Source organism: Epinephelus fuscoguttatus, linkage group LG5, assembly GCF_011397635.1.
Source record: "Epinephelus fuscoguttatus linkage group LG5, E.fuscoguttatus.final_Chr_v1".
In the NCBI taxonomy this organism is placed as follows: domain Eukaryota; kingdom Metazoa; phylum Chordata; class Actinopteri; order Perciformes; family Serranidae; genus Epinephelus; species Epinephelus fuscoguttatus.
The window spans coordinates 20,323,472-20,345,843 of NC_064756.1; the positions used below are offsets into that span (position 1 = coordinate 20,323,472).

Genomic DNA, 22,372 nt, shown 5'->3' on the forward strand with positions numbered 1-22,372 from the left:
AGTCTTTGTCCTGTTATACACCTCATGACAGTCTGAGGAATCACCTCTCGTCATTAAGACGTGTTAAATATAGGCATTGGTGGTGCCTGCAACTCTCCACACCTCTAGGTCTGCTTTTGTTTCCAGCCGAGGCTTGAGGAGCTAGCTGTGAAATTGGAGCGCAACGCTAATTTTCTCCCCCACTGACACTAGTGGCTGTCTGTCAGTGTGGGTTTTTGATGCTTTGATAGTTGGAAAAAGCCTTGAGGCATTTTTATACACGCAGTGGTATCAAAACTGTTGTATTGGGTGTTGTGTTTTATTCAAGGGAGAGAAGAAAGCCCTGCTGTAATGATCATATTTCAGAATGTTTCATTGTTGTATCTTGAGCATTAAGAACTTAGTCTGAGATTGAGACCTTCATGAATATTAGCTAATTTGAGTTTTTGGTTTTATTTAGAGCCAAAACAATTAGTCAAAAGGGAAAAAGGAAGATATGAAGATTTGATGCTTTTGTCTGTCTTGTGTAAAGATAAATTAAATCTCATTAGATATTTGACTTTGACTGATATTTGATTCTTGTTTGAACAGAGATAGTAAATTGAAGCCATCCAGTCCGTTCAGGATGTTCGTGTGCTCTTTCTGGGATTGTTGTGACCTTTAATACCCAATTTCACAACGGTTTTGTTTTTTTGTTTTTTTTATAAATATTGCAGTGCATCTTGTTATGTTTTTAGGCCTTTTTTGCAATTAAATTGAGGCGACCAGTAAAAATTGCAAAAATAGCACTTGATGAGTTTTGGTGCCTGTTATTATAAGCATTCAGTGTTTTCCTCAGAAGTAGAGTCTATTTGTGGTGGTGGTGGTGGGGTGGGTGTGATGATTGTACCTGGTGGCAGAAAGAATTGCATAGTGAAAGCAAGGCTTATCGGGACCCAATCTAATCGTTGATGGTTTCTGGATTCTATAGCCATTACATTGTGCAATCAACATTTATACATTATGATAAGTTAAAACAATAAAAACTGTTCTATTTCCAAGTGAATTGATAAAGAAAATAATTATTGTTGCAGCCCCAGTTTTATTTTAGTCTGTATGACGCGCCAGAGGAAAAATACCACCACATTTTTTTGTTTCTTGGCACTAACAAACCACCTGTATGTGCCATGAAGTCCATAATGTAAAAGCTAGTGGCCAGCTCGTGGTATTAGCCCCATAGGTGGAATCAGGCTTGCGTCTGCCAGTACTGCCACAAGTTAACTTCCACCGCTGCCTCCAGTACCGGGTGTGTGGCTGTAAGCTGCCTAAGCCTTTCTTGTCTGCAGGAGATTAGCTTGTGTGAGAAGGATTAGGACTAGGATGTGTGTTTATGTGTGTGCACTATGTATGTTTGTGTGCGTGTGTTGTACAGTAGGTTGGCGGTGTCTGGCAGTCAGTGTTGGCCTGTGAGGGGTGTGTAAATAATTCCCCGTTCTTTCTTACTATAGCTAAAGACCTCAGCATGCCACCCCAGCTGGCCCCCCTCCCACAGGCCTCACCGATTATGCTGAGCCCACGACTTTGATTGGCTTTCTTTGCATGTTTGCCTGATATCCTTTTTTTTCTGCCCCCCCACTTTTCTCCACAGAATGAAGAACTGGATAAGAAGTACGCCGGCCTTTTGGAAAAGAAATGGACCTCAGTCATCAGATTACAAAAGAAGGTTTGTGGGGCTTTTTTCTCTTCAAAGAATGCTTGTGAGGTTTGTAGTCTTATGAGGGTTCATGACATTACTGCTGTTAACTCACTGTTAACATTGAAATTAAGTCAACCAAGGAATAGAAAACATTAATCCAACTGTTGATATATAATAATTAGTTTAAAACACAAATTTAATACCCTTAAAACCTATGTTTTATGTATTCCCTCCCTGATGTAATTATCCCAACATTATGTGCATATTTCTGCTTCTACACTGTCAACTCGTACCTGTACACTCTGGGCAGGTGATGGAGCTTGAATCCAAATTGAATGAAGCGAAGGAGGAGATCACCCTGGGTGGGCCTGTAAGTCAAAAGCGAGACCCCAAAGAGTGGATCCCACGTCCACCAGAGAGGTACGCGCTGAGCGGCCACCGCAGTCCAGTGACCCGCGTCATCTTCCACCCAGTCTTCAGTGTCATGGTGTCGGCTTCAGAGGACGCGACAATAAAGGTCAGTGCAGTGGGATGGTGGGAGTGGCGGTCTGACAGTGGATTTGTTGCAGAGCTTGCCTTCAAATGGAGCTGCGGAACTAATATAGTTAATCTTTTATTTAATATGAAATGGTGTATCAAGTGTTTTTCAGGATTTTGAAAACCTGTGTAGAGCTGGGAGTCTGCAGGTTTTCCAAGTAAAAGCTGCATCATGTGATTTCACTGATTAGTTTATTGTCTTTTGGCTGAAGATGTGCAGATCAGCAAAAACGGTGCTGAAGATAATGATCACGGTCAATTGTAATTAAACCCATCCTGAGGTTTTTAGGATTTTATCCACTGTGGACATACGATTGATCAAATGGCGCATAACAGTTAACTGAGTGGGTTTGACATGACTTATTTTTGCTTCAGGCTTATTTTACAATTCAGCAAAATATTACCAGCTGTTTTGTTTTCCTAATTTTAACTGGCGAGAATAACGATGTTGATGGTAAGTCTCTGAAATATCTGGTTGACTGGTGGTGTGAGTACCCTGGTCATGGAGGCATAAAGAAGTTGTCAAAACAGTCAGCAGGCAATTTGACCTCAGTGTTTTTCACTGGATTTCTCTTCATGTGCTCGATAAACTGGCAAGTGAATATTTTCCTTGTAAGTCTAGTTTTACACTCGGAGCATAAACAAACCACTGTCTCCTTCTCCTTCTCCTTTGTCTCTCAGCATCTTAATTCAACATGTGCTGCCATTTCTCTCAGGGAATGTAAACACAACTCAGCTGTTTTGAATATCTGGTTGCTATAGTAGCAGCTGATCTATAAATACACATCTGTCAAGGTGGCGACAAGTTGTCAGACCGTAAGCAACACTTGGACATAGCACCGAAAAAACCCTGCAAATATAGGCAGGCAAAACACCAAGCGGACAAAGCTTGTTGGAGCATGAGAGCAAATTTGGGGTTGGCTGTCAGTAACCAGCAACCAATTCCTGCATAGTATACCTTTTTAAAGAAGGAAACATTTTTATTAGTTAGTGCATGACTTCTTCCAGCCACACATACACATCCAACACCGAAAGCACAGCTGTGTCTCTGCACGGGTAATATTTGAGTATGCTAATGTTTTCATTGGAGATGTTTGGGCTAAAGCAGGCGTTGATGTTTATTAGAAATGTTCAAACATAATATTTCGTGTATAGTCTGATTTTCAAAGACAGAAAGACTTCATAAAGATTTATCTGTTGTTTGATTTCGGAGCTTCCTCTGTTTGCTTTTGAATGTTGGCCAACTAGAAATGAAGACATGCTGGGTGTAGTTCAAGGTGATTATAAACACATCATCACACAGGCTGCAGTGTCCTTTTTGTTTGTTTGTTTTCACACCTCCTCCCCACATTACAATAACAGGATTCAGCTTTTAAATCCACAGAGTGGTCTTTTTTAATTTAGCGCTAGCTTGGTGGCAGCTCTGCTACACAGGCTTTTGCTGCTCCCCTCTCCTCCTCCTTCCATCTATTATGCTGCGCTTTTAAGCATCACCTCCACTGCACTGACTCCCCTTCCTAGACACGCCCTGATTACACAAGTGTCTCTTTCTCTCTCTGTTGTCTGTGTATCCCTAGATTCCATATATAAACTCCATAGTCTGTCTCTGGGCTATTTTTGCAGCAGCAGCTCTTTCTTGCCTCACTGCACAATGCCAATACTCTGTTGAGCTGTTTGTTCTGTATATTTTATTCATGAGACAATGAGAGACACATGTACATATCCTCAGCTACACCCACACGGCAGGGATCCCTCTCTCCGTTTTGGCATCTTCCTCCTTTTCCAACTCCACCCCTCCCTCCGACTGCAACCCTGCCTCCCAGCATCCTGCCTCCTTTATCTTCCACTTAAAGCATCAGCTGTCTCACCATGACTACCCGCCATCAGAGGAGTCAGGCCTGGGCCCAAATCTAAAAATTCAGTCTTGCTTTCTTGCACTTCTTCTCCCGGCTGCCTCCTCTCTCTGTGGCCCGGCCTCACTCCCTGTGTCCTACTTTTCTCGTCCTGAACAGCTCTGTTAAATTTTTAACAGGGGTGTAGACATCGTGCTCTTTACACTGGCTGAGAGGCTCCTCGGCTTTCCTCCTCGTGCCACTGAGGCCATTTTGTTTCATTTTATGTATTCGGCATGACATTGTACTCAAGTTAGCCTTTTCTTGTGAGTTTTTTTGTTATGTTTTGCCCAAACCAATTAGCAGTGAGTGACGTCTTGATCCGGCCAACATAATTTTTAGACAATGCAAAGTAGCGGTTGCTAGGAGCAGTGTTGAGGTGAAGCATTTAATCGATTATACAACAAGTTATTCAACAATAAATAAACCTATTTAACTATATCCAGGTTCTGATGTGTGAGCATTTGCTTTGTTGTATGTGCTGGTTAAATATCTTGGAGTTTTGGGCTGTTAGTTGGACAAAACAAGTTATTTGAAGATGCCCCCTTGAGTTTTAGGAAATTGTTATTTTATTTGTGTGTTTAATTAATTAATCTCAAGTAATTGTCATTATCTATAATGAAAATAATCAATTGTTTCAGCCTCAGAGCAGTGTAAGCGGTAGTTTGACATTCTGGAAAATACATGTGTTGGCTTTCTTGCCAAGAGTTTAATGAGAAGATTGATATCACATATCTGTACGGCAAATATGTAGCTGGAGCCAGCAGCTAGTTAGCTTAGCTTAGCATAAATACTGGAAACAAGGGAAAACAGCTTGCAAAGGTTGCAAAATCCACCTCCCAGCCCTTCTAAAGCTCACTTATTTATATCTATCTAGTGTGTTTAATCTGTAAGTATTAGTGTAAGTAAAAGTAATAATTTCGGGTTGTATGACTGTTTCAAGAAAGACATTAAGTTAATATTTCTGTCAGTCGACTTACAGCAACCTGTACAGTTGGGCTATCTCATCCAGGCTTGTCACCATTTTTGAATGAGTTTTGAGATGCGGGCAACGAGTCAGGTCTGAAACAAGGCTACGGACTGCCTGTCTTTTCCCTTATTCAGTGAATCCTCCTGCTATTTCTCCTTTCATCAGTTTGTAGGCTGTTAGTATCACATGATTTTGTTTTCTACAGTTGAGCCATTGTTCTTCCCCCCTGTCTTATATTACTCATTACACTGTTTGTGTTATCCTTCACTCTTTTAGTTTTGCCATTTTCTGGTCCCTATCCTCCCCCTCTTTTACCTTGTCCTCTCTCCTTTGCTATCATGGCAGATCTTTGCATGGCAAGATGTTACCTTGAATTCAGCTCCAACCTTTCACTGTATGTAAATCAGCAGGTCCTGGGCGCAGCACTGTGCTCACTCATGTCATGTCGACCAGAGGCTGGGTTAATACTTCAAAAATGGCATACAAAGAAGGTGTTATTGTTGGAAGTTGAGTGACAAAGATTCAGGCATTTCCTTTGAAAGAATATAAGCTATGAAATGGGGCAAGTTTTCTGCTTTAAAAATGCCCTGGAGGAGTGCCAGTAGGAGCCGTTGGTGAGCCAGCATTGAGTTACAGGTAGTAATGGATTATGTGTGCTTTGTCGTGGCTGCTAAATACCATTTTATGTGTGTAAACCTGGTGTACCTCCAAACACTTTGAGTGCATTGATCTTCCCCAGGATAAACCCCCCCTTTGCACTTTGTACCTCACGGCCATCTGCACTGTCTGTAGCTTCCACTGGGTGGGGGGGGGTGGGGGGGGTGGGGGGGTCTCCTGTCACCGTCTGCCCAAAATCCCCCACCCCAAGAGAGGAACCAAGGAGGGTTTATCCCTTCCGTGACAAACCGTCTGTCTGCTTGATATCCAGAGACATAACAGCTTTCTCAGGCTAGAAAATGAGGCTTACTACTGTTCACTCCATATTCTGATATTCTGTCTGTTCTCCAACTGGCAGCGCCGTATTCAGCACAATAAACTGTCTCTTTGTTTTTATCAGGCCTAACTGTAACCCTAATCAGCATCCTGGCGCATGCATCCCTGCCGTTAGCAACGGCAGTGCGTCACAGATTCAGTGACTGAATGTACAAAGACTGTGTGGTGCCTGCAAACTGAGGCCCGTGTGAGCTCTCAAGGCACCTAATAATTTTTAATCAATCTACCATCAGCATATTTAATTGTTTGCACCGTTATGTGACTTCTGCGGACAGCTTGGTTCTCTCTTCTCAGTTTGTTTTGGCTGTTCAACAGTGAAATGAGATGACACGGGGCCACAGATGACGTGACATTTGGGGGATTTGCTGGGGTTTGGAGAGGGATTCAATATGAAATACACAGCACATGTGTTTCTCAGTAATATACAGACTAGTATGTTAGCTGTGACTGTTTTGTCTTAGATGGAAGTTTCTCTAAAAGTAATGTGTTAATATGTTCTATCTAGGTGTGGGACTACGAGACAGGGGACTTTGAACGCACACTGAAGGGCCACACAGATTCAGTGCAGGACATCTCTTTTGACCAGACTGGCAAACTGCTCGCATCTTGCTCTGCAGACATGACTATCAAGCTGTGGGATTTCCAAGGCTTTGAGTGCATCAGGACCATGCACGGTAAGAAGATTTAACAGTTTCTTTTTTTAAAAAAAACAAATACCACTTTTTTGACAAGAAAGACCTGAAAGATGAGCTCTGGCAGGAAGTTGCAGCTATGCATCACAGCTTCTACTGTTTGTGTTACCTATGTGAACATGCTCTGTTATGGTTTCCGCATCATTGCATCATAAATGTAGCTTGTGACTGTATGTGGGCCTCAGGTGGTGTCGATGCCGTTTGTTATCACATTTGATGCTGCTGATGAGCCTCAATCTGCTCCAATTCACAGCACCCGATGCTGACATCCACAACCAGCTCTGACAAATGGACAGTTTTAGTCATGTGGTCTCTATACTAGTACAGGCACTTGGATTCAGCTCTTCTTGTAATGTATCATTAAAATTATAAAGAATAGGTTCAAGTGTTTTTAATAAGCGGATCTACATTCTCTGTTTGTCTTATATGAGAATCTGCGACGCCACTGGCCATGTCTTCACTGTCTTCTCCTTATGCATACACCCCCCACTTTCACACTCTAATTGCCAAGTAAATGATGGCAGCAGTCTACATGTGCCCTCAGGCCCTGCTGATTTTGAGGATATTTTTTTCCTTGTTGAAATTGTAAGAAGGCCCCCCCACCAACCAGTCGGCAGCAGCCCAAACAATATGAAGCATTTTGTTCTCCTCATCACAAGTCTGCTCGAAGTGCCCATTAATGTCTGACTGTGAATCAGACATGAATGAATATCATTGAAATAAATAAGCCTACTTAGCAAACAGACGAGAAGCACTCTGGCATCCTTACATTTATGCTGGAGTTGTAAATCCTGCATCTTGTGCAAGTGAGCAACAGATTCCGCTGGTTGCCAACCTTTTTTTTTTTTCTTGTAAAGGAGGGTGTGAGCTCCTGGCACACATCTTCAGACAGACTAGCTGCATTCACACCGTGCAGAAAAAAATCAGTGTGCGTAGATAGCTGTCTAAAACCTTCTCTTAAATTAAGCCTGCTTTCCACTTCTGTTCCATTTCCCCTCCATCTTTTTTTGTATCCCCATCTCCATTCACTTTTAATTCATCAACTCAACCGTTCCTCCTTTTTTTTTCATCCACTCCTCCTTTTTTTTTGTACATATTGAAAAAAACACGAGGCCAACTGGTGAAGTAGATTAGTGCCGATTTGGACAGCAGTTTAATTATCCTCTTCAGCACCAGATAGCACTTTTCTGTGTAGCTGCCACCTATTATTATAGCCTGATGGCATGTGTATGTGAATGTGCACGGGCGGACGGACACACACACACACACACACACACACACACACATACAGTTAAGCTGTCCTTTTAGAGTACACTTACTGTTGTCTTCATCTGTTTAGCAGCTTAAATATGGCCCAGCGTCTAGGTAATTAGGCATCTCTTATTCTCCATGGAACAAAGTAAGCCCCAGCAAATTGGCTGCCTCGCTTGTCATTTAATTGGCTAATTACGACCAAACCCATCGTTTTTTTGGGCGCTGTTGGTGACTGGAGACGTGTAAAAATAAAAAATCAACTCTGAATGTTAAGTATGATTCTTATGTTTAAAGTAAAGAAGGAAATATGTGTGCTGTTGTCTAAAATGATAAGATTAACTTTCAGATGTTGGGTTGTGTTGCTCAGAAAGCTTTCTGTCTCTTATTGAGATCTTGTTTTTGTCTTTTCTGTTTTCCAGGACATGACCACAATGTTTCGTCTGTAGCCATCATGCCCAATGGAGATCACATCGTTTCTGCTTCAAGGGACAAAACCATAAAAATGTGGGAGGTGGCAACTGGGTACGCACCCTCCACAGAACATCCCTAAAACCACTGTTGTTGTTTTTTTAGCATGATATTTGATGAGTCCTTACTGTTTTCTGTGCATTAGCTACTGTGTGAAGACCTTCACAGGCCACAGGGAGTGGGTCCGTATGGTGCGGCCCAACCAGGACGGCACACTGATTGCCAGCTGCTCCAACGACCAAACCGTGCGTGTGTGGGTGGTGGCCTCCAAAGAGTGCAAGGCTGAGCTGCGGGAGCACGAACATGTGGTGGAGTGCATCTCCTGGGCACCAGAGAGCGCCTACCCCACCATCCAAGAGGCCACAGGCTCTGAGGTAAAGGATCGCTCAGACCTCGTCATGTTTCCCTGATCTGGGACTACAAGAACAAAAACTGTATTCTAGATCAGTCATACTTATAAACTAGAAGCAAGCGTGGGTTACCCAGTGTGATGAATCATTAAAGCACAGTGGTACAGTCAGTAGACCTGTAGCAGATCATTTAAAGTGTGCCAACTGGCCGTTCACTCGTAAAAAGCTGGTGAACTAAAAACATATTATCCAGACTCTGGCCCACATGACACAATAACAGACTGAGCTATTGGACAATCATTATTATACAACCGTAACACACAAAGCATGGCGGTGGTTCTTGTGTGAAAACAGACCTTAATTTTGTGTCATCACATGATGCAGAGCGTGTTCCCTCTCCACATGTGTAGCCATATCAGTTGGGTCTCATACGTCACTGCTCAGACTTACAGCCACGTGAACGGGCCAGCTTGAAATGAGGAGTGTGTGCTTGCATACACTGGCTGAATATCAGCATGGCCTAGAGTCAGCCCAGACTCCCTCCTCATGCCTTGTGATCTCGAGTGTGTCCAATCGTAGCCTTGTCAGATTAAAACAATATTTGCCCTTGCAGCAGTCGTCCCAGTCTAACCTGTGTGCAGAGGAAAACACTTTTGGTGTTGTCTTGTTTCGTTACTGAAGTGAAACATGCGCAAAACGACCCCAGGTGTTTCATGAGGCATGTTTTGCAACTCTGTATGTTATGGAACAGTGATTGCCTAATGTTTTGTTTTTCTTATTTAAGCTTCAGCTTTATTAACACCATGGTAACATGACAAGAAAATCATTTGTAGTATATGGTTGATTTGTGTTAGCTTTGCACCATGATTGCCTGCATTTTACTTGTTCCCTTTCTGTATCTATCCAGACCAAGAAGAGTGGTAAGCCAGGCCCATTCCTGCTGTCTGGCTCCAGAGACAAAACCATCAAGATGTGGGATGTTAGCATTGGCATGTGCCTTATGACACTGGTGAGGACTATGTATATTTATATTTGGCTAAAATGTCTAGAGTGAGAACATTTTGCTTAATGAATGAGATGAATTGGTTTGCAGCTGTTTTTTAAGCAGTGTGTTTGTCTCACAGGTCGGCCATGACAACTGGGTGCGTGGCATCCTCTTCCACCCCGGAGGCAAGTTTATTGTGACCTGTGCAGATGATAAGACCTTAAGGATCTGGGACTACAAGAACAAGCGCTGCATGAAAACCCTGTGTGCCCACGAACACTTTGTTACCTCTCTGGGTAAGCAGCCCCTCACCCCTCCATCCCTGTTAGTGTTTGACCGGTTGGTCTCCTGAGGTGCAGCAGGAACCTCTTTATTCCACGCTCATCGGACAGTGGAGCTGGTTCACAAATATCTGCTTTAGCCAAAGGTTGAATAATTGTAAAGAAGCTCAGTGTCTCCACCGGCAGAGTGTTGAGCGTCCTGAGGGTTGCTGGCAGCTGGGGTTTAAGAGGTAGACAAGCGCTCCAGGATTTTCCCGCCTCCCCCTCCTCGTATCTGCAGATTTTCAGCAGATCAAGGCTCGGTAACTCTCTTGAGGAGCTCTTCAGCCAACTTTTCCTTGGCAAGCCGTTTGAAACCCGGTCCGCTTAAATCCTACCTCAACCAAGAGGATATCGCTGTGAGCTATTGATGTGATGAATTCTGGAGCGATGTGAAAAAGACAAAGCACCTTTGTTTGAACTCATCGGGGGGAAAATGTATTATTTTCCCCATTTTCTAAAAAGCATTGTCCTGTCTATACGAACAGCACAATACCAACTGCTTTTCCCTAACGGTGTTTGCATTCTACCTATAAAATAGCCTGATAATCAGACTGAACCGCTGTTTCACGAGCGATTATATTAATGCTGCTGACGTCATTTTGAAGGGCTCGAACCAGGACTGCTAAAAATAATCAGCGTCTTGACCCACCAGACAACCCCAATACGTTGACTTGCAACTGTACAGCTGCAGCGATCTCATCCACACTTCTTAAAATTTTTTGTGGCATTTTTTCTGTTATTATTTTAATGACATGCAGCTATTTTTCTAGCTCGCTTTCCCTGTTCCTCATGCCTACAAAGTGCCGATTGGTCAGTTATTCTCAGACTGGCAGAAATAACAGTCAGTGACTACCATTTGAATGACTGTAAGAATCTCTGATGTGGGTAATGATTCAGAGGTCAGGAACCAGGATACTTTTCAGATGATAAATTCTACGTTTACACATATGTCTATACAAGTATAGTATTGGCTGCCCATACGTACTTTGACTCAAATGAACAGCAGCAGAGGGTCATAAATTCCGTTTCCGTCGAGATGCTGTGGTTGCTTCTTATTGCTATGATAAGGAGTATCCGCGGCGCTAAACCTGTCTGTACTTGATCTGGATGAAGGAAAGGCTGTAGCATGTGTGGAGAGATGATGGACCCACCTATCTGTGTGGGTTCAGTAATAATTTCTCCTCCGTTGTTGTGCGAAGTGATGGTTGGTTTTTGTGGTATTTGTCCCAGCCCTCTACCTCTGTGATTAGACGGCTAGGTAAGAAATGACGTGACGAGCGGCTGCAGCATTTTATCCAAAGCTGAATATTTGTCAGCTCTCAGGGACCAGAAAAAAGGCAAACGTGCAGCGCTCAGTGTAGAATAGACACTCAGCGACTTGTCACGCTGCTGGTATTTAACCTTGTGGTTGCTTCCCATCTCCTGTGGATGAATTGTCTATAGTGTGGTATTGCAATACACCAGTTATTGTGACAGCTCTAATCTGAGCTACGTTCAGAGACCTCTTGTGTTATTGTGATTGAAATGGGTTTTCCTCTCTTCTGCTTTGTTCTGATGATCTTCTGTTTCCCCCGCAGATTTCCACAAGGCTGCTCCCTATGTGGTCACTGGGAGTGTAGATCAAACAGTAAAAGTGTGGGAGTGCCGCTGATTTGGACCTTGGAGGATTGGACCACCACCCCCAATTACCCAGGCGCTCCTCTGGATCCCACCTCTCCTCCTGCCATCCCACCTCCCCTCTCATCCCCACTCCTCCTCTCCCCTCACCTAACCCAAACCTCACCCGCTCATCATCTCCTCCGGCTGCACTTACCACCATGGTTATTTACCCATCGCGCTCTCTGGTCCAATAACTATTGTCCTTCTATGTAAATTATTCCTGGATGTAGATCGAGCTATTAAATGTTACACAAAAAAGTATTCTTGCATGGTAATCCAAAATTGTATACTGTAAATTTACATAACGTCTAGAAGTACCATAGGTTTACCACGGGGCTGGCCGTCTGTCACGCAGCCTTACCGACCAACCGAAGGCAGATGTTTTTGACTGGGTGTAAAATGTAGGGCACTAAAAACCGATAATTTAAGAAATGACAGTGTCTTTATGTGTAAGATTTATTTTTGTCTATTTTTTTATTTAGGATTTTTTTTTCTGTTATTTCTCTCCTTCACTGTCGTAGTCTGTTGGTGCCTAGCTTGGTGAAACGTTCGAGAGATAAGGCTGGAGAAGCATATACGATGCGATAAGATACGATTGTCTGTGGGGCTTTGTTATTGAAATAATCTGTAGCTTTATAACATCACTTCTCAAGTGTGCATACCATTTCTCTTCATGTGGAACTAGGTAATATTTTAATGGCTGTATATACGAATGTTTCAAACTGTTGTCCTTGGACCTCGGGGGCTTAAACACAGCTTTGTACTCTTGTCATGGTGGCACATGAACCACTGCTAGGCTCTAGATAAATGATCCCACTTAATGAATCTGCAGCGAAGAATTAAAAAGATGAAATGTATAAAAGTGGCTTTGTGGATAACCGCACAGTTTTTCCACAAGATGCCCAATGTAGAGAGCAAGTGTGTTTGGCTTCTGCTGTCAACGAGCGCCCTGGGTGACAGAATCACCTGAGCAGAGTTCAGGGATTACACCTGATTATTCTCTAGCACTTGATAAACCTCGGGTGTGTCTCCCGTAAGGAGGCGATTTCCTGTGACCTTGCATGCGAGACTTATTAAACTGAAGCCTCTGTCCACTTCCAGTCCCCTGACCGGTCAGTCTCAGCGGGGCTCAGTGTAACATAGGAACTGTGTAGATGCTCAGTCGTCCCTCGGCGCCTCTGAAAGCTACAAACAGAAGCCTTGTGTAAAATAAATCTGCTAAACAGGAGACATTAAGTAAGGCATGAGGAGTCAAAGTGAGCCCCCTGGGTTTGATATCTGGGATGTGCAAAGATCTCTAATTTCTGAGGGGTGAAATATATGTTCTGCATAATAAAAAATGGTTTTGATTAAAAAAAAAAAAAAAAAGTTTTCTGTGAAAATATGAAATGTAAATTTAGCTTGTTATCAGGAGATTTGGCAATTTTGTATTATCGCACTAAAGGATGAACTGGATGGGAATTTAGGGTTAGTGAGGAAATGCTAGCAGCAGACATGCTAAGTGATCTGTGGGTGCTATTTTGGAGGATCTCTACGGGCACACCCCGCAGACCACCTCACACGTATGCAAACGTCTTCTGAGTTGCTTTCCTCAAACGTTCAGCTTGTGATCTTCGCCGAGCTGTAACTGAACGACTGGAAAATAACTGTAAACCAGTCCACGCTGTAGAAACAACCATTCCACTCCCCTCGAGGAGGACAAAAAAAAAATGAACCATCTTGCTAACTGTAGCTGACAAGGTGCTTCATTAATCTTGCACATCCCTGTTTTCACTAAATCTTTGGTCCTTTACCGACGATCAAAGACGACATTAAAATTTAAGGATGTTGATAAATGCATAAACCTTATAATTTCTGATTAGCCGTTTTCATTCCAATGCAGTCTTTGGCTAATAAAGAATTCCACTGCTTAACCGACCTTCGCTTCTTTGCCACGTTTTCCTCTTCCTGTGTGTACTGGATGTGGTGATCTGCTGCTCAAGCTCCTGCTAGTGGCTACTGTGAGCCTAACGTGACCTGTTGATGTAGCACTGCTGCATGTAAACCTGCGCCAGAGGCAGAGTTGTCGGAACGATAGTTTAAATGCTTAATTACTGGATCCTTTCAGAGACCAATTGGTTTGAATAAAGTGGTGGGAAACTGTCTGTGGAGCCTACTTTTGAGGAGTATTTGCTGAGGGTTAGTTGAGAATATATCACTCTAATGTACAGTGTGTGCTGTAGATATGAAGCCAGTTAGCTTAGCTTAGCATAAATACTGGAAACAGAGGAAAACAGCTAGCGTGGCTCTTTACAACATGAACAAAATCCACCTAGTAGCACCATGTGCTGGACTACTTCTTGACTGGAACCAGTGACTTGATGGGAGTCTTCACTAGTTGCCTGCTAACAGATGCTCATTTATAATATTTGTAAAGATTTTAAAGGACTCCGGCAAAAAGTTTTGACTGCACCTAACATGGATGTTCTTTGAAAACTGACATTTGTGAATTAGGAATTTTGAACTAGTAAGGTGCTTGAGTCTCCCTGGTTGCCTGGCAACTGCCCCATGTTAACCAGTCTTAATGCTAAGCTAACTGTCTCCAGCTACATATTTATTGTACAAACATGAGTGTGATATCAATTTTCTCGCCTAGTCTAACTCTCTGCAAGAAAGTGGGTAAGTGTTTCTCCAAATGTCAAACTGTCCTTGATCAGCCGGCTCGATGAGTTCAGACAGCTTTGTTCATTGGTTGTGGAAAAGGCTGGTTTTGTTGTGTGTGATGCTCTTCGAAGGAGGTCTACCTCCTCTTCTGTTAATGCAATGGGATTGTGGCAGACTAGGATGTCCCAAAGGAGAATACCTCTCTTTCAGGGTATAAAACTCATGTCTCCCTTCGCTGTGTGCCCCTTTACAAATGTCTTATTTTTTTTCTACAAGCTGTTTTCTCTGTCCTGACCTGACGCAAAGACTTTGGGCGGAGAATCTGCAGATTTTGTAGTACAATTTGGCATGATTCATGAAGATGCCAGTGTGTTAAATGTTCTAGCTGAAGCCAAAAATGGAGACATTTGTCAGTACAATCTGGTTTAGCTTGAGAAATCAGCCTCCTTTTGTTGTTGATAATGATGCTAGTCTCCTCAGGATCACGCTATGACATGCCAGACCATAAAATGTAAACTAAAACCTTTCTGTCCTTGGTTGTACCCAAGGAAGGTGGTTAATCAAAGGTCAGGACGATGTGTGTTCTGTTTCTTTTGTAAGAATCGGTGGAAACAAAAAAGCTACAGCACAGCTGGTGGTGTTGTAGGCAAGTGTGTGCCCTGATGAAGAAAATCCCCTTTTGCCATTCGCAGGTCCCAAGCAATCCCTGTTCTGCTCTGGTCTGGTGTGTGAAGGGACTGACAGACACGTTTTGACTGTCTGTGGGTCGTTTCCTCAGGCCTCAAGTTCACCTGTACTCTGTAACCTGCCTGTGAACCACATCTGAGGGCTTCAGACTGCACAACAAGCTCCTACAGGAGAGCTTGTGATGTTTTCGCCACTAAGGTCTCACTCTTCACTCAGCAAACTGTTAACAATATACCTGGATGTCATTATTGTTTGCGATATAATAAAAGAAGAAAATCTGCACCTGTGTTGTCCTGCTTATTTGTTTTGAGGAGCTGCTGGTTATTATACTGAAGGTAAGGTGGATTTATTGGGACAAAGCTGAGCTAAATTTCAATTTAACACCGTTGAGATTGTTTGAAGTGGGGTCAATAAAATTAGGGGGAAGGGGTGTTGTTATATACCGGTATTGACAACAATGATATTTAAATGGAAATATTGATATTGTGTAAATAATACAAATATAATAACATTGTGTAAATAAATCCAGCACCTCTGAGATCATTTCAGTTTCTTTCCGCTCACTTTGTCTCTATCTAGTTGCCTTTTAACTATTTAAACTGTATTAATAATTGTATTGTTATTGTGTAATTGCTCTTTTTCTTAGTTTGTGTACAGTCATGGTTACAGACTCTTCCCACCTCACACCACTCCCACATTGAGTGTAATAAATTTGCCAAAAAAGGGCCAAAATGCAAAATAAACAAAAATTAAAGATGTAGTTTACAGATTTTTTTTTTTTTTTTTACTTTAAAATTTCTATAGATTTTTGTGATAATATTAGTTATTGTGGCTAAACCAGTTTACAATAATTGTGTAGTGAAATTCTGATATGCCTGTCTTTAAGTTGACAAACACATTCATTTCATTGTATATTTCCAAAATTTAATGGACCAGAAGATACTTAAAGTCTGCCTTTATCGTAAAAGTTTTAATGTAAAGGGAAGGTACAATAAACAAATACTTATATATGGTAATAAAATGAAAACAGCAATAATAAAGACAAGAACAATAAAGAAAAAGGCAGAAAACAAAATTGAAAAAAATTGTAATTTTACTATTTGTAAAGTTATTCTGCTTTATTTATGTAAAGTCATGAAGGTAAATGGTAAATACAGTCGGTAAAAATGTTAATGAAATATTCCCAGGTAGACAGACGGGTGAAAATACCGTTAATAATGGTGAGCAACAATAAATTAAATTAAATGAAATTTAAATAAAACAAAATAAAATGAAATAAATAAAATAAATAAATAAAAGTAAAATAAACTAAAATAAATTACTTTTATGAAAGAGATTAACGAGCGATTTTCCTTATTTTATCCACTTCTTCAGTGTGTCAAACTGAAGAAGACTTTCTGTCGAAACGTCTGTGTTTCTGGTAACGCCACCCAAGTTGGTTTATTAAATTTACCAAAAGGACATTTGTGAGTGCTGGCTTCTTCTCTTTTTTCTGCTGCTTTTGTCCGTGCACCTGTTGAGTGGATTTATTTTTGAGAGTGCTTGCTTCTTTCCTATGTGACTTATTTTATCCATTCCAATAATCCAGTTGTAGTTTTCATTAATGACGTCAACGCGTACCGACGTAGAGACGTGACGTCGCAGAAATCCCGGAAGAGAGTTGCAAACTGAGCAACGTTTGAACAACGTGAGTTGTGTGAGTTTTCCCACACAGTTGTTTGGTCCAGTGAAGTCGTCACCAGTCCGAAAATAACAGCAGGCTTCATCACAGCTCGGACAGTATCACAGTAAAGGTAGGCAGACACAAATACTGGATACATGTTAGCTTAAAATGTTAGCAACTAGCTTCACAAGTCAGTTAGCTGACTCAAATTAAAGTCCAGCGAACTTTAGTCATGTACAGTTACAGTTACAGCAGTTAATTATCTACTGTGCAGCAACATTAACGTTCATATTGTCACCCTGCGACCTGCATTAAAGTCAACTTCGTCTCCAGTCTGTGCTCATATTAATGTTTATATTAAGTGTGTGTCTGTTGTTGCTGTAAGTTCGGCCTGCTGTATCCTCATGTCTCTTTCCTCTGTCCCTAAAATCAGTGCTGTGATCATGGCTCTGAATAAATCCATGCATCCCAGGAACCGTTACAAAGACAAGCCCCCGGACTTTGCTTACCTGGCCTCCAAATATCCAGACTTCCAGCAGCACGTGCACACCAGCCTCGCGGGAAGACCTGTGTAAGTACCTGGAGCCAGTTGCACAACAACACCCTCAGTTTTCTCCTTAAATATGACACTTAAGGCTTAATTTTTCTTAAATTGATGGACTTACTTAAGGGTGGTGCACAGAATCCCTTAGTGTGTTTCCTTAGTAAAGTAAAAATGTAAGGCATTTACTGCACTGAAAGATTCCACAGTGGTAAATATTACAGTTTCCATGACAACCATTTCTTTGCTTGTGCTCGGGCTTGTTATACCTGAAGACTTGTGTGCAAGGGTTTAACTAACCTTAAGTATAACCCCAAAATGAGAAAAATTGAAATATTTAAGTGAACATTTTAAGGAAACCTGAAGGAGAAAACATGTTTTGTACAGCTGATTTTATTTTATGAAAGCCTTTATATGGACTTTAAGGACACTCTTAACTTGAGGTCTTTTGTGCAAGTGGCCCCTGAGACTGTGCAGAATATGTGTGTGTATGTGTTTAGTATTTCAAATTAGCCTGCAGTGTATCCTATTGCCCATCTTTGATCTGAAATATCCCGCCATTATCATATTTATTCCACATACACACTGTATAGTCTCTGTCCACATACTCTTGGACTGTCTCATCTTTGTCTCTTTGTATTAACTGAAGCAGAAAAAAACTTTTCCTGGTCGCAGGAAATGTGTTTTGTTACTTTGCATGTGCCTGTTTTTCGCACCCTACAGTTCACTAAGAGGATTTAAGTGACAGAAATGTCCCAGTTATGGGGATGGTGTATAGGTGTTCGCATGTTTGCAGAGGACACGTTGCTTCGGTGTTTAGAACATGTACATTTGTCCCATCAATGAAAACATGAAAGTGACAGAGGACTGTTACTGTGACCAAATTCAAGACATGTACACCATAAATTGATGCAGAAAAGAAAAGGTACAAATTGCAGCATAGAAATTCACCAGAGTGCAGGAAATAGTGTTTGATGCTCCGAATTTTCTGGCGGAGGAACCCCAGACACCCTGATTCATATGTATTGTTTCTGGTCCGTGTTATCCATGTTATAAGTGTCTCAAAAATCTTGTCCCAAAATTGTCCCATCCTTGGACATGCCCAAAATGAGTGGAAAAGAGTTGCTGGGTCCTGATTACACCATTGACAGATTGGAGGTGCAGTGGTTAGCATTGTTGCTTCACAGCAAAAGGGTTCCTGGTTCAAACCTTGTGGTGGGGTAGCACTTCTGTGTGGAGTTTGCATGTTCTCCCGTGTCAGCGTGGCATTTCTCTGCGTACTCCGGCTTCCTCCCACAGTCCAAAGACTTGCAGGTTAATTGGTGACTCTACATTGGCCATATGTGCGAATGTGAGCGTGAATGGTTGTCTGTCTCTGTAACCCTTTTTAGATGGGAATTGTACAAATTTGCAGGAAAGCCCAATCAGTCTTTTTCAGCATTGGCATATTAAAAACAAAATCGGGGAGTGCGGCAAAATGCCGCCTACCTACTTTTGTTTATGCAGAATGTGCCTTTTTCGGGGCAATGGGAGACGTGAGTTAGTAACAAAACGTGTTGCTCAGTGTGTGACATTTAGTGACGTGGAAGTAAGTCCTTCGGGAGCTCTGTGCTTTCTCTCGTAATTCGGCCCGTTCTTCACCGTCCCCGTCATCTGACAGTTAATGGCCTCTTCCTTTGTGAGGACAGGGAGGGCGTGCGATTCTATGTCTTCCCAGTTGCTCATCTTTACAGTGTCTGTCAGGTTTGCATTTCCTTCTTGCTACTAGCTGCTTGCTAATTCCTGCTATCAGCTGTTTCCTCTTTATCCACCGCCAGTGGGTCTCACGTACGGTGTCATCAACAACTCCTCCCACAAGTCATCAACAGCCCCTCCCGTTGCGGAAAGTGGCCTTTGTCTGTTTAAACTAAAAGGGTCTCACCAACATGACTACCCTACGAGGCGGAAATAGTGTTTGATGCTCAGAATTTTCTGGCGGAGGAACCCCAGACACCCTGATTCATATGTATTGTTTCTGGTCCATGTTATTACAATATTCAGTGTTGCAGCTATCAGAATAATTCATTCAGTGATGGCACGCTGCCAGGTTTTAGCACTACAATGATCCCTGGCCTGATTCCAGTGAGCTCTGTGCACTGACTGAGCCTTTCAGATTTTAAATTTAGGAAAAAGAGAGCACTGGTATCACAAAAAACAATAGAGATGGGGGGATATAATCGATTCTTAAATGCATTGGGATGTGGATCTGAATGATTCGGCAATAGTCGATTATCTAAATGTTTATTAATAAGGTGATGTTGGAGGAACAAAATAACACAGCAGAGCATGTCACCTCCCCCTTATGTTATTACTGTTATACAGGCAGGAGACAGTAAGGTGCTTTCAGATGAATTAATTAATTAATCAATGCAGTTAACTTTTAAAATAAGAAGGCTGCAGACCACTTATACACCGGCACGTGAATTGCAAACAGGACCTGGACAAGAGCCACATTGTTTGCAAATAAGTTAATCTGTGTATTTATTAAGGATCAAAAATACAGTGTGCTATGTTTTAAAAAATATCAGGTAGTCACAGTGAGAAAAATAAATCATGTATAGACTTTCTTTCTTTTTTTTTGATGCATCAGTAATCATTGTATTATCCAATTGTTGCCCTCTGAATCATAACCGAGCTGATCCAGAACATGCTGGAGGGATTACATATCTCATCTGGCCTGAGAACGCCTTGGGGTCCCCCAGGAGGAGCTGGGAAGCGTTGCTGGGGAGAGGAACGTGAAAATGAAAATAGATGGATGGATGAATAATGCATAGTGTTGTAAATGCATAGTATTTTTAACCTGACACAACCAGCTCTCAGTTTGATGAATGCTATCATATACAGGAGTAAACATATAGGAATCTGTCCCGCCTTGACCATCCATCCCATGTAATGTCTATGCAGCTAGATTACAGGCTGTTTTAGATATTACTGTTCATATGTGTGGATATCAAATGTCTGTTTAGGTTTCCGCACACTTTTAGCCATATGGTATGAAACGGTGTACAGAAACACCTTCTCACCATTATGCCCGAGATCCAGTCCTGAGGACCCCCTCAGCACCTCTCAGGCCCCAGCTGACTCAGTCTGATCTTTACTGCTCGTTCAGCTCCTGGCAACAGCAGGAGGATGAAGCCTGGATGGATGATTAATGGACCCAACATCAAAAGATTTTCCTTTCTTTTTCACTCCATCAGCTTTTTTCATTAGAGACACTTCACAAAGTATGTTTGAGTGACGGTTTTAAAACAAACACCCAATTTTAAAAATAGACTGGAGTGTCAATCAAAAACTGCCCAGTAAGCTGCCTGTGTTTCACTGTGTACTGGACACAGTTTGAATGACTGAAACACTGCTTGTGTGTGTGTGTGTGTGTGTGTGTGTGTGTGTGTGTGTGTGTGTGCGCGCGCGCGCGCGCGCCCTTGCCAGCTAGATGCTGCTGTGGAAGTCATGATGTGAGAAAGTCCAGCCAGGAGAACAAAGGAAGAAATATGTCTGGTGGGATTAGTGGTGTTGACGTCAAACAGTGTGAGCTCATGATTGCTGCTGCAGAGGGAAAGAAAGAGGAACTGGGTTCATTTTTAACTAATTAAGTCCTAATAAATGATAAAAGTTGATGAGTTGGAGGAGAATAATTACAGGAATACTACGCAGGATTGTCGGTTACCCTTTGTAAACACGCTAGCTGGCGAAAGTGAAAGCAAAAGTCAACCCTAGGTTCACTTTTATTTGGCGTTTCGCCTCACTATATTTGCATTTTTCAGTGCTGTGTCTCTTGGACGCCTGCTACTTACTATCTAGCACCTGATCGCTACCTCTTTATAAAGCCCTTACCCCACCTGAGTGCTGTGAGTCTCTGCAGAATTATTCAATTATTTTTTGTGTTTTTTAAGAACAAACAAGAAACATGGAGCATATACACTCTGAACCCTCAACATCCAAAACCCACCCCGCCCCTCCCCAAGACTGGCCTGCACGTACAAACAAATGAACACCGCTAAATACACTCAATACACATGAATATACAAAACATACAGAGTCAAGACAGACTGATGATAATAATCAGGCATTGCAAGTGAATTAGCAACAACAGAATGGACCTGAACAAGTGAAGAAAGATACTACAATATTGAACAAATCCACTTTTTACGTCCGGAACAATGGGCTTGAGATGCACCCTCGTTAAGGACTTAGCTCAGATTCCGGGATTACTCTCTTATCCTGAATCTTCCTGAATCTGATTCCATATGATTCGGAGGTGGGTACCCCTTGTGACTGCATGCCTTTGCCAGCAGGATTTGAACCCTGGACCTTCCGCATGGAAGATGAGTGCTCTAACCACTACACTAGGGAGGCCCCAAAAATATCACAATATCACATTCCCATACTTAATAGGCACACATAGGCATTGAGCTACATTTCTTAAAGTATAGACATTATTATAATAGTCCAGGAATGGTTGCCATACTTTATGGAATTCATTGACTGGTCCGTCAGTAGTATATCTGAGCTTTTCCAACTTCATCATTGACCCAGTGGCCAAACAGAGGGGGCAGGTTAGACTTCCAGTTGGACAGAATGAGATGTCTTTCTAGCAATGATAAAAAAAAAAAGGCCAAAGCACGGGCCTGGGCTCAGGAGAGACCCAGATCTCTTGGCCACACCAAATATTCCCAACTGCGGCTATGGGTCTATGGTTATATTATATATGTACAAAAGTGTCTCAGAAATCTCCTTGGACATGCCCAAAATGAGTGGAAAAGAGTTGCTAGGTCCTGATTACACCGTTGACAGGTTGGTGGTGCAGTGGTTAGCATTGTCGGCTCACAGTAAGAGGGTTCCTGGTTCGAACCTTGTGGTGGGGTAGCACTTCTGTGCAGAGTTTGCATGTTCTCCCCGTGTTAGCGGTATGTTTTCTCTGGGTACTCCGGCTTCCTCCCACAGTCCAAAGACAATGAGGTTAACTGGTGACTCCAAATTGTCCGTAGGTGTGAATGTGAGTGTGAATGGTTGTCTGTCTCT

The 22,372-nt window shown here is 42.2% G+C and overlaps 2 protein-coding genes across 4 annotated transcripts in view; both read left to right on the plus strand.

Moving 5' to 3' along the window:
* LOC125888631 (lissencephaly-1 homolog) overlaps nucleotides 1-15,389 on the plus strand; it is a 36,735-nt gene extending 21,346 nt beyond the window's left edge. For all 3 annotated transcript variants that reach the window (XM_049576108.1, XM_049576110.1, XM_049576109.1), the window contains exons 4-11: nucleotides 1,607-1,681; nucleotides 1,965-2,171; nucleotides 6,552-6,720; nucleotides 8,412-8,514; nucleotides 8,606-8,834; nucleotides 9,718-9,819; nucleotides 9,935-10,091; nucleotides 11,696-15,389. In XM_049576108.1, the coding sequence (XP_049432065.1) occupies nucleotides 1,607-1,681; nucleotides 1,965-2,171; nucleotides 6,552-6,720; nucleotides 8,412-8,514; nucleotides 8,606-8,834; nucleotides 9,718-9,819; nucleotides 9,935-10,091; nucleotides 11,696-11,769 (1,116 nt within the window). In that variant the 3' untranslated portion in view covers nucleotides 11,770-15,389. The remainder of the gene's footprint in view (nucleotides 1-1,606; nucleotides 1,682-1,964; nucleotides 2,172-6,551; nucleotides 6,721-8,411; nucleotides 8,515-8,605; nucleotides 8,835-9,717; nucleotides 9,820-9,934; nucleotides 10,092-11,695) is intronic.
* Nucleotides 15,390-16,753: 1,364 nt separating this feature from the next.
* The window catches only part of mettl16 (methyltransferase 16, N6-methyladenosin), a 40,264-nt gene continuing 34,645 nt past the window's right edge, over nucleotides 16,754-22,372 (plus strand). Inside the window, exons 1-2 of the mRNA XM_049576175.1 lie at nucleotides 16,754-16,900; nucleotides 17,204-17,341. Of these exons, the coding sequence (XP_049432132.1) occupies nucleotides 17,214-17,341 (128 nt within the window). The 5' untranslated portion in view covers nucleotides 16,754-16,900; nucleotides 17,204-17,213. The remainder of the gene's footprint in view (nucleotides 16,901-17,203; nucleotides 17,342-22,372) is intronic.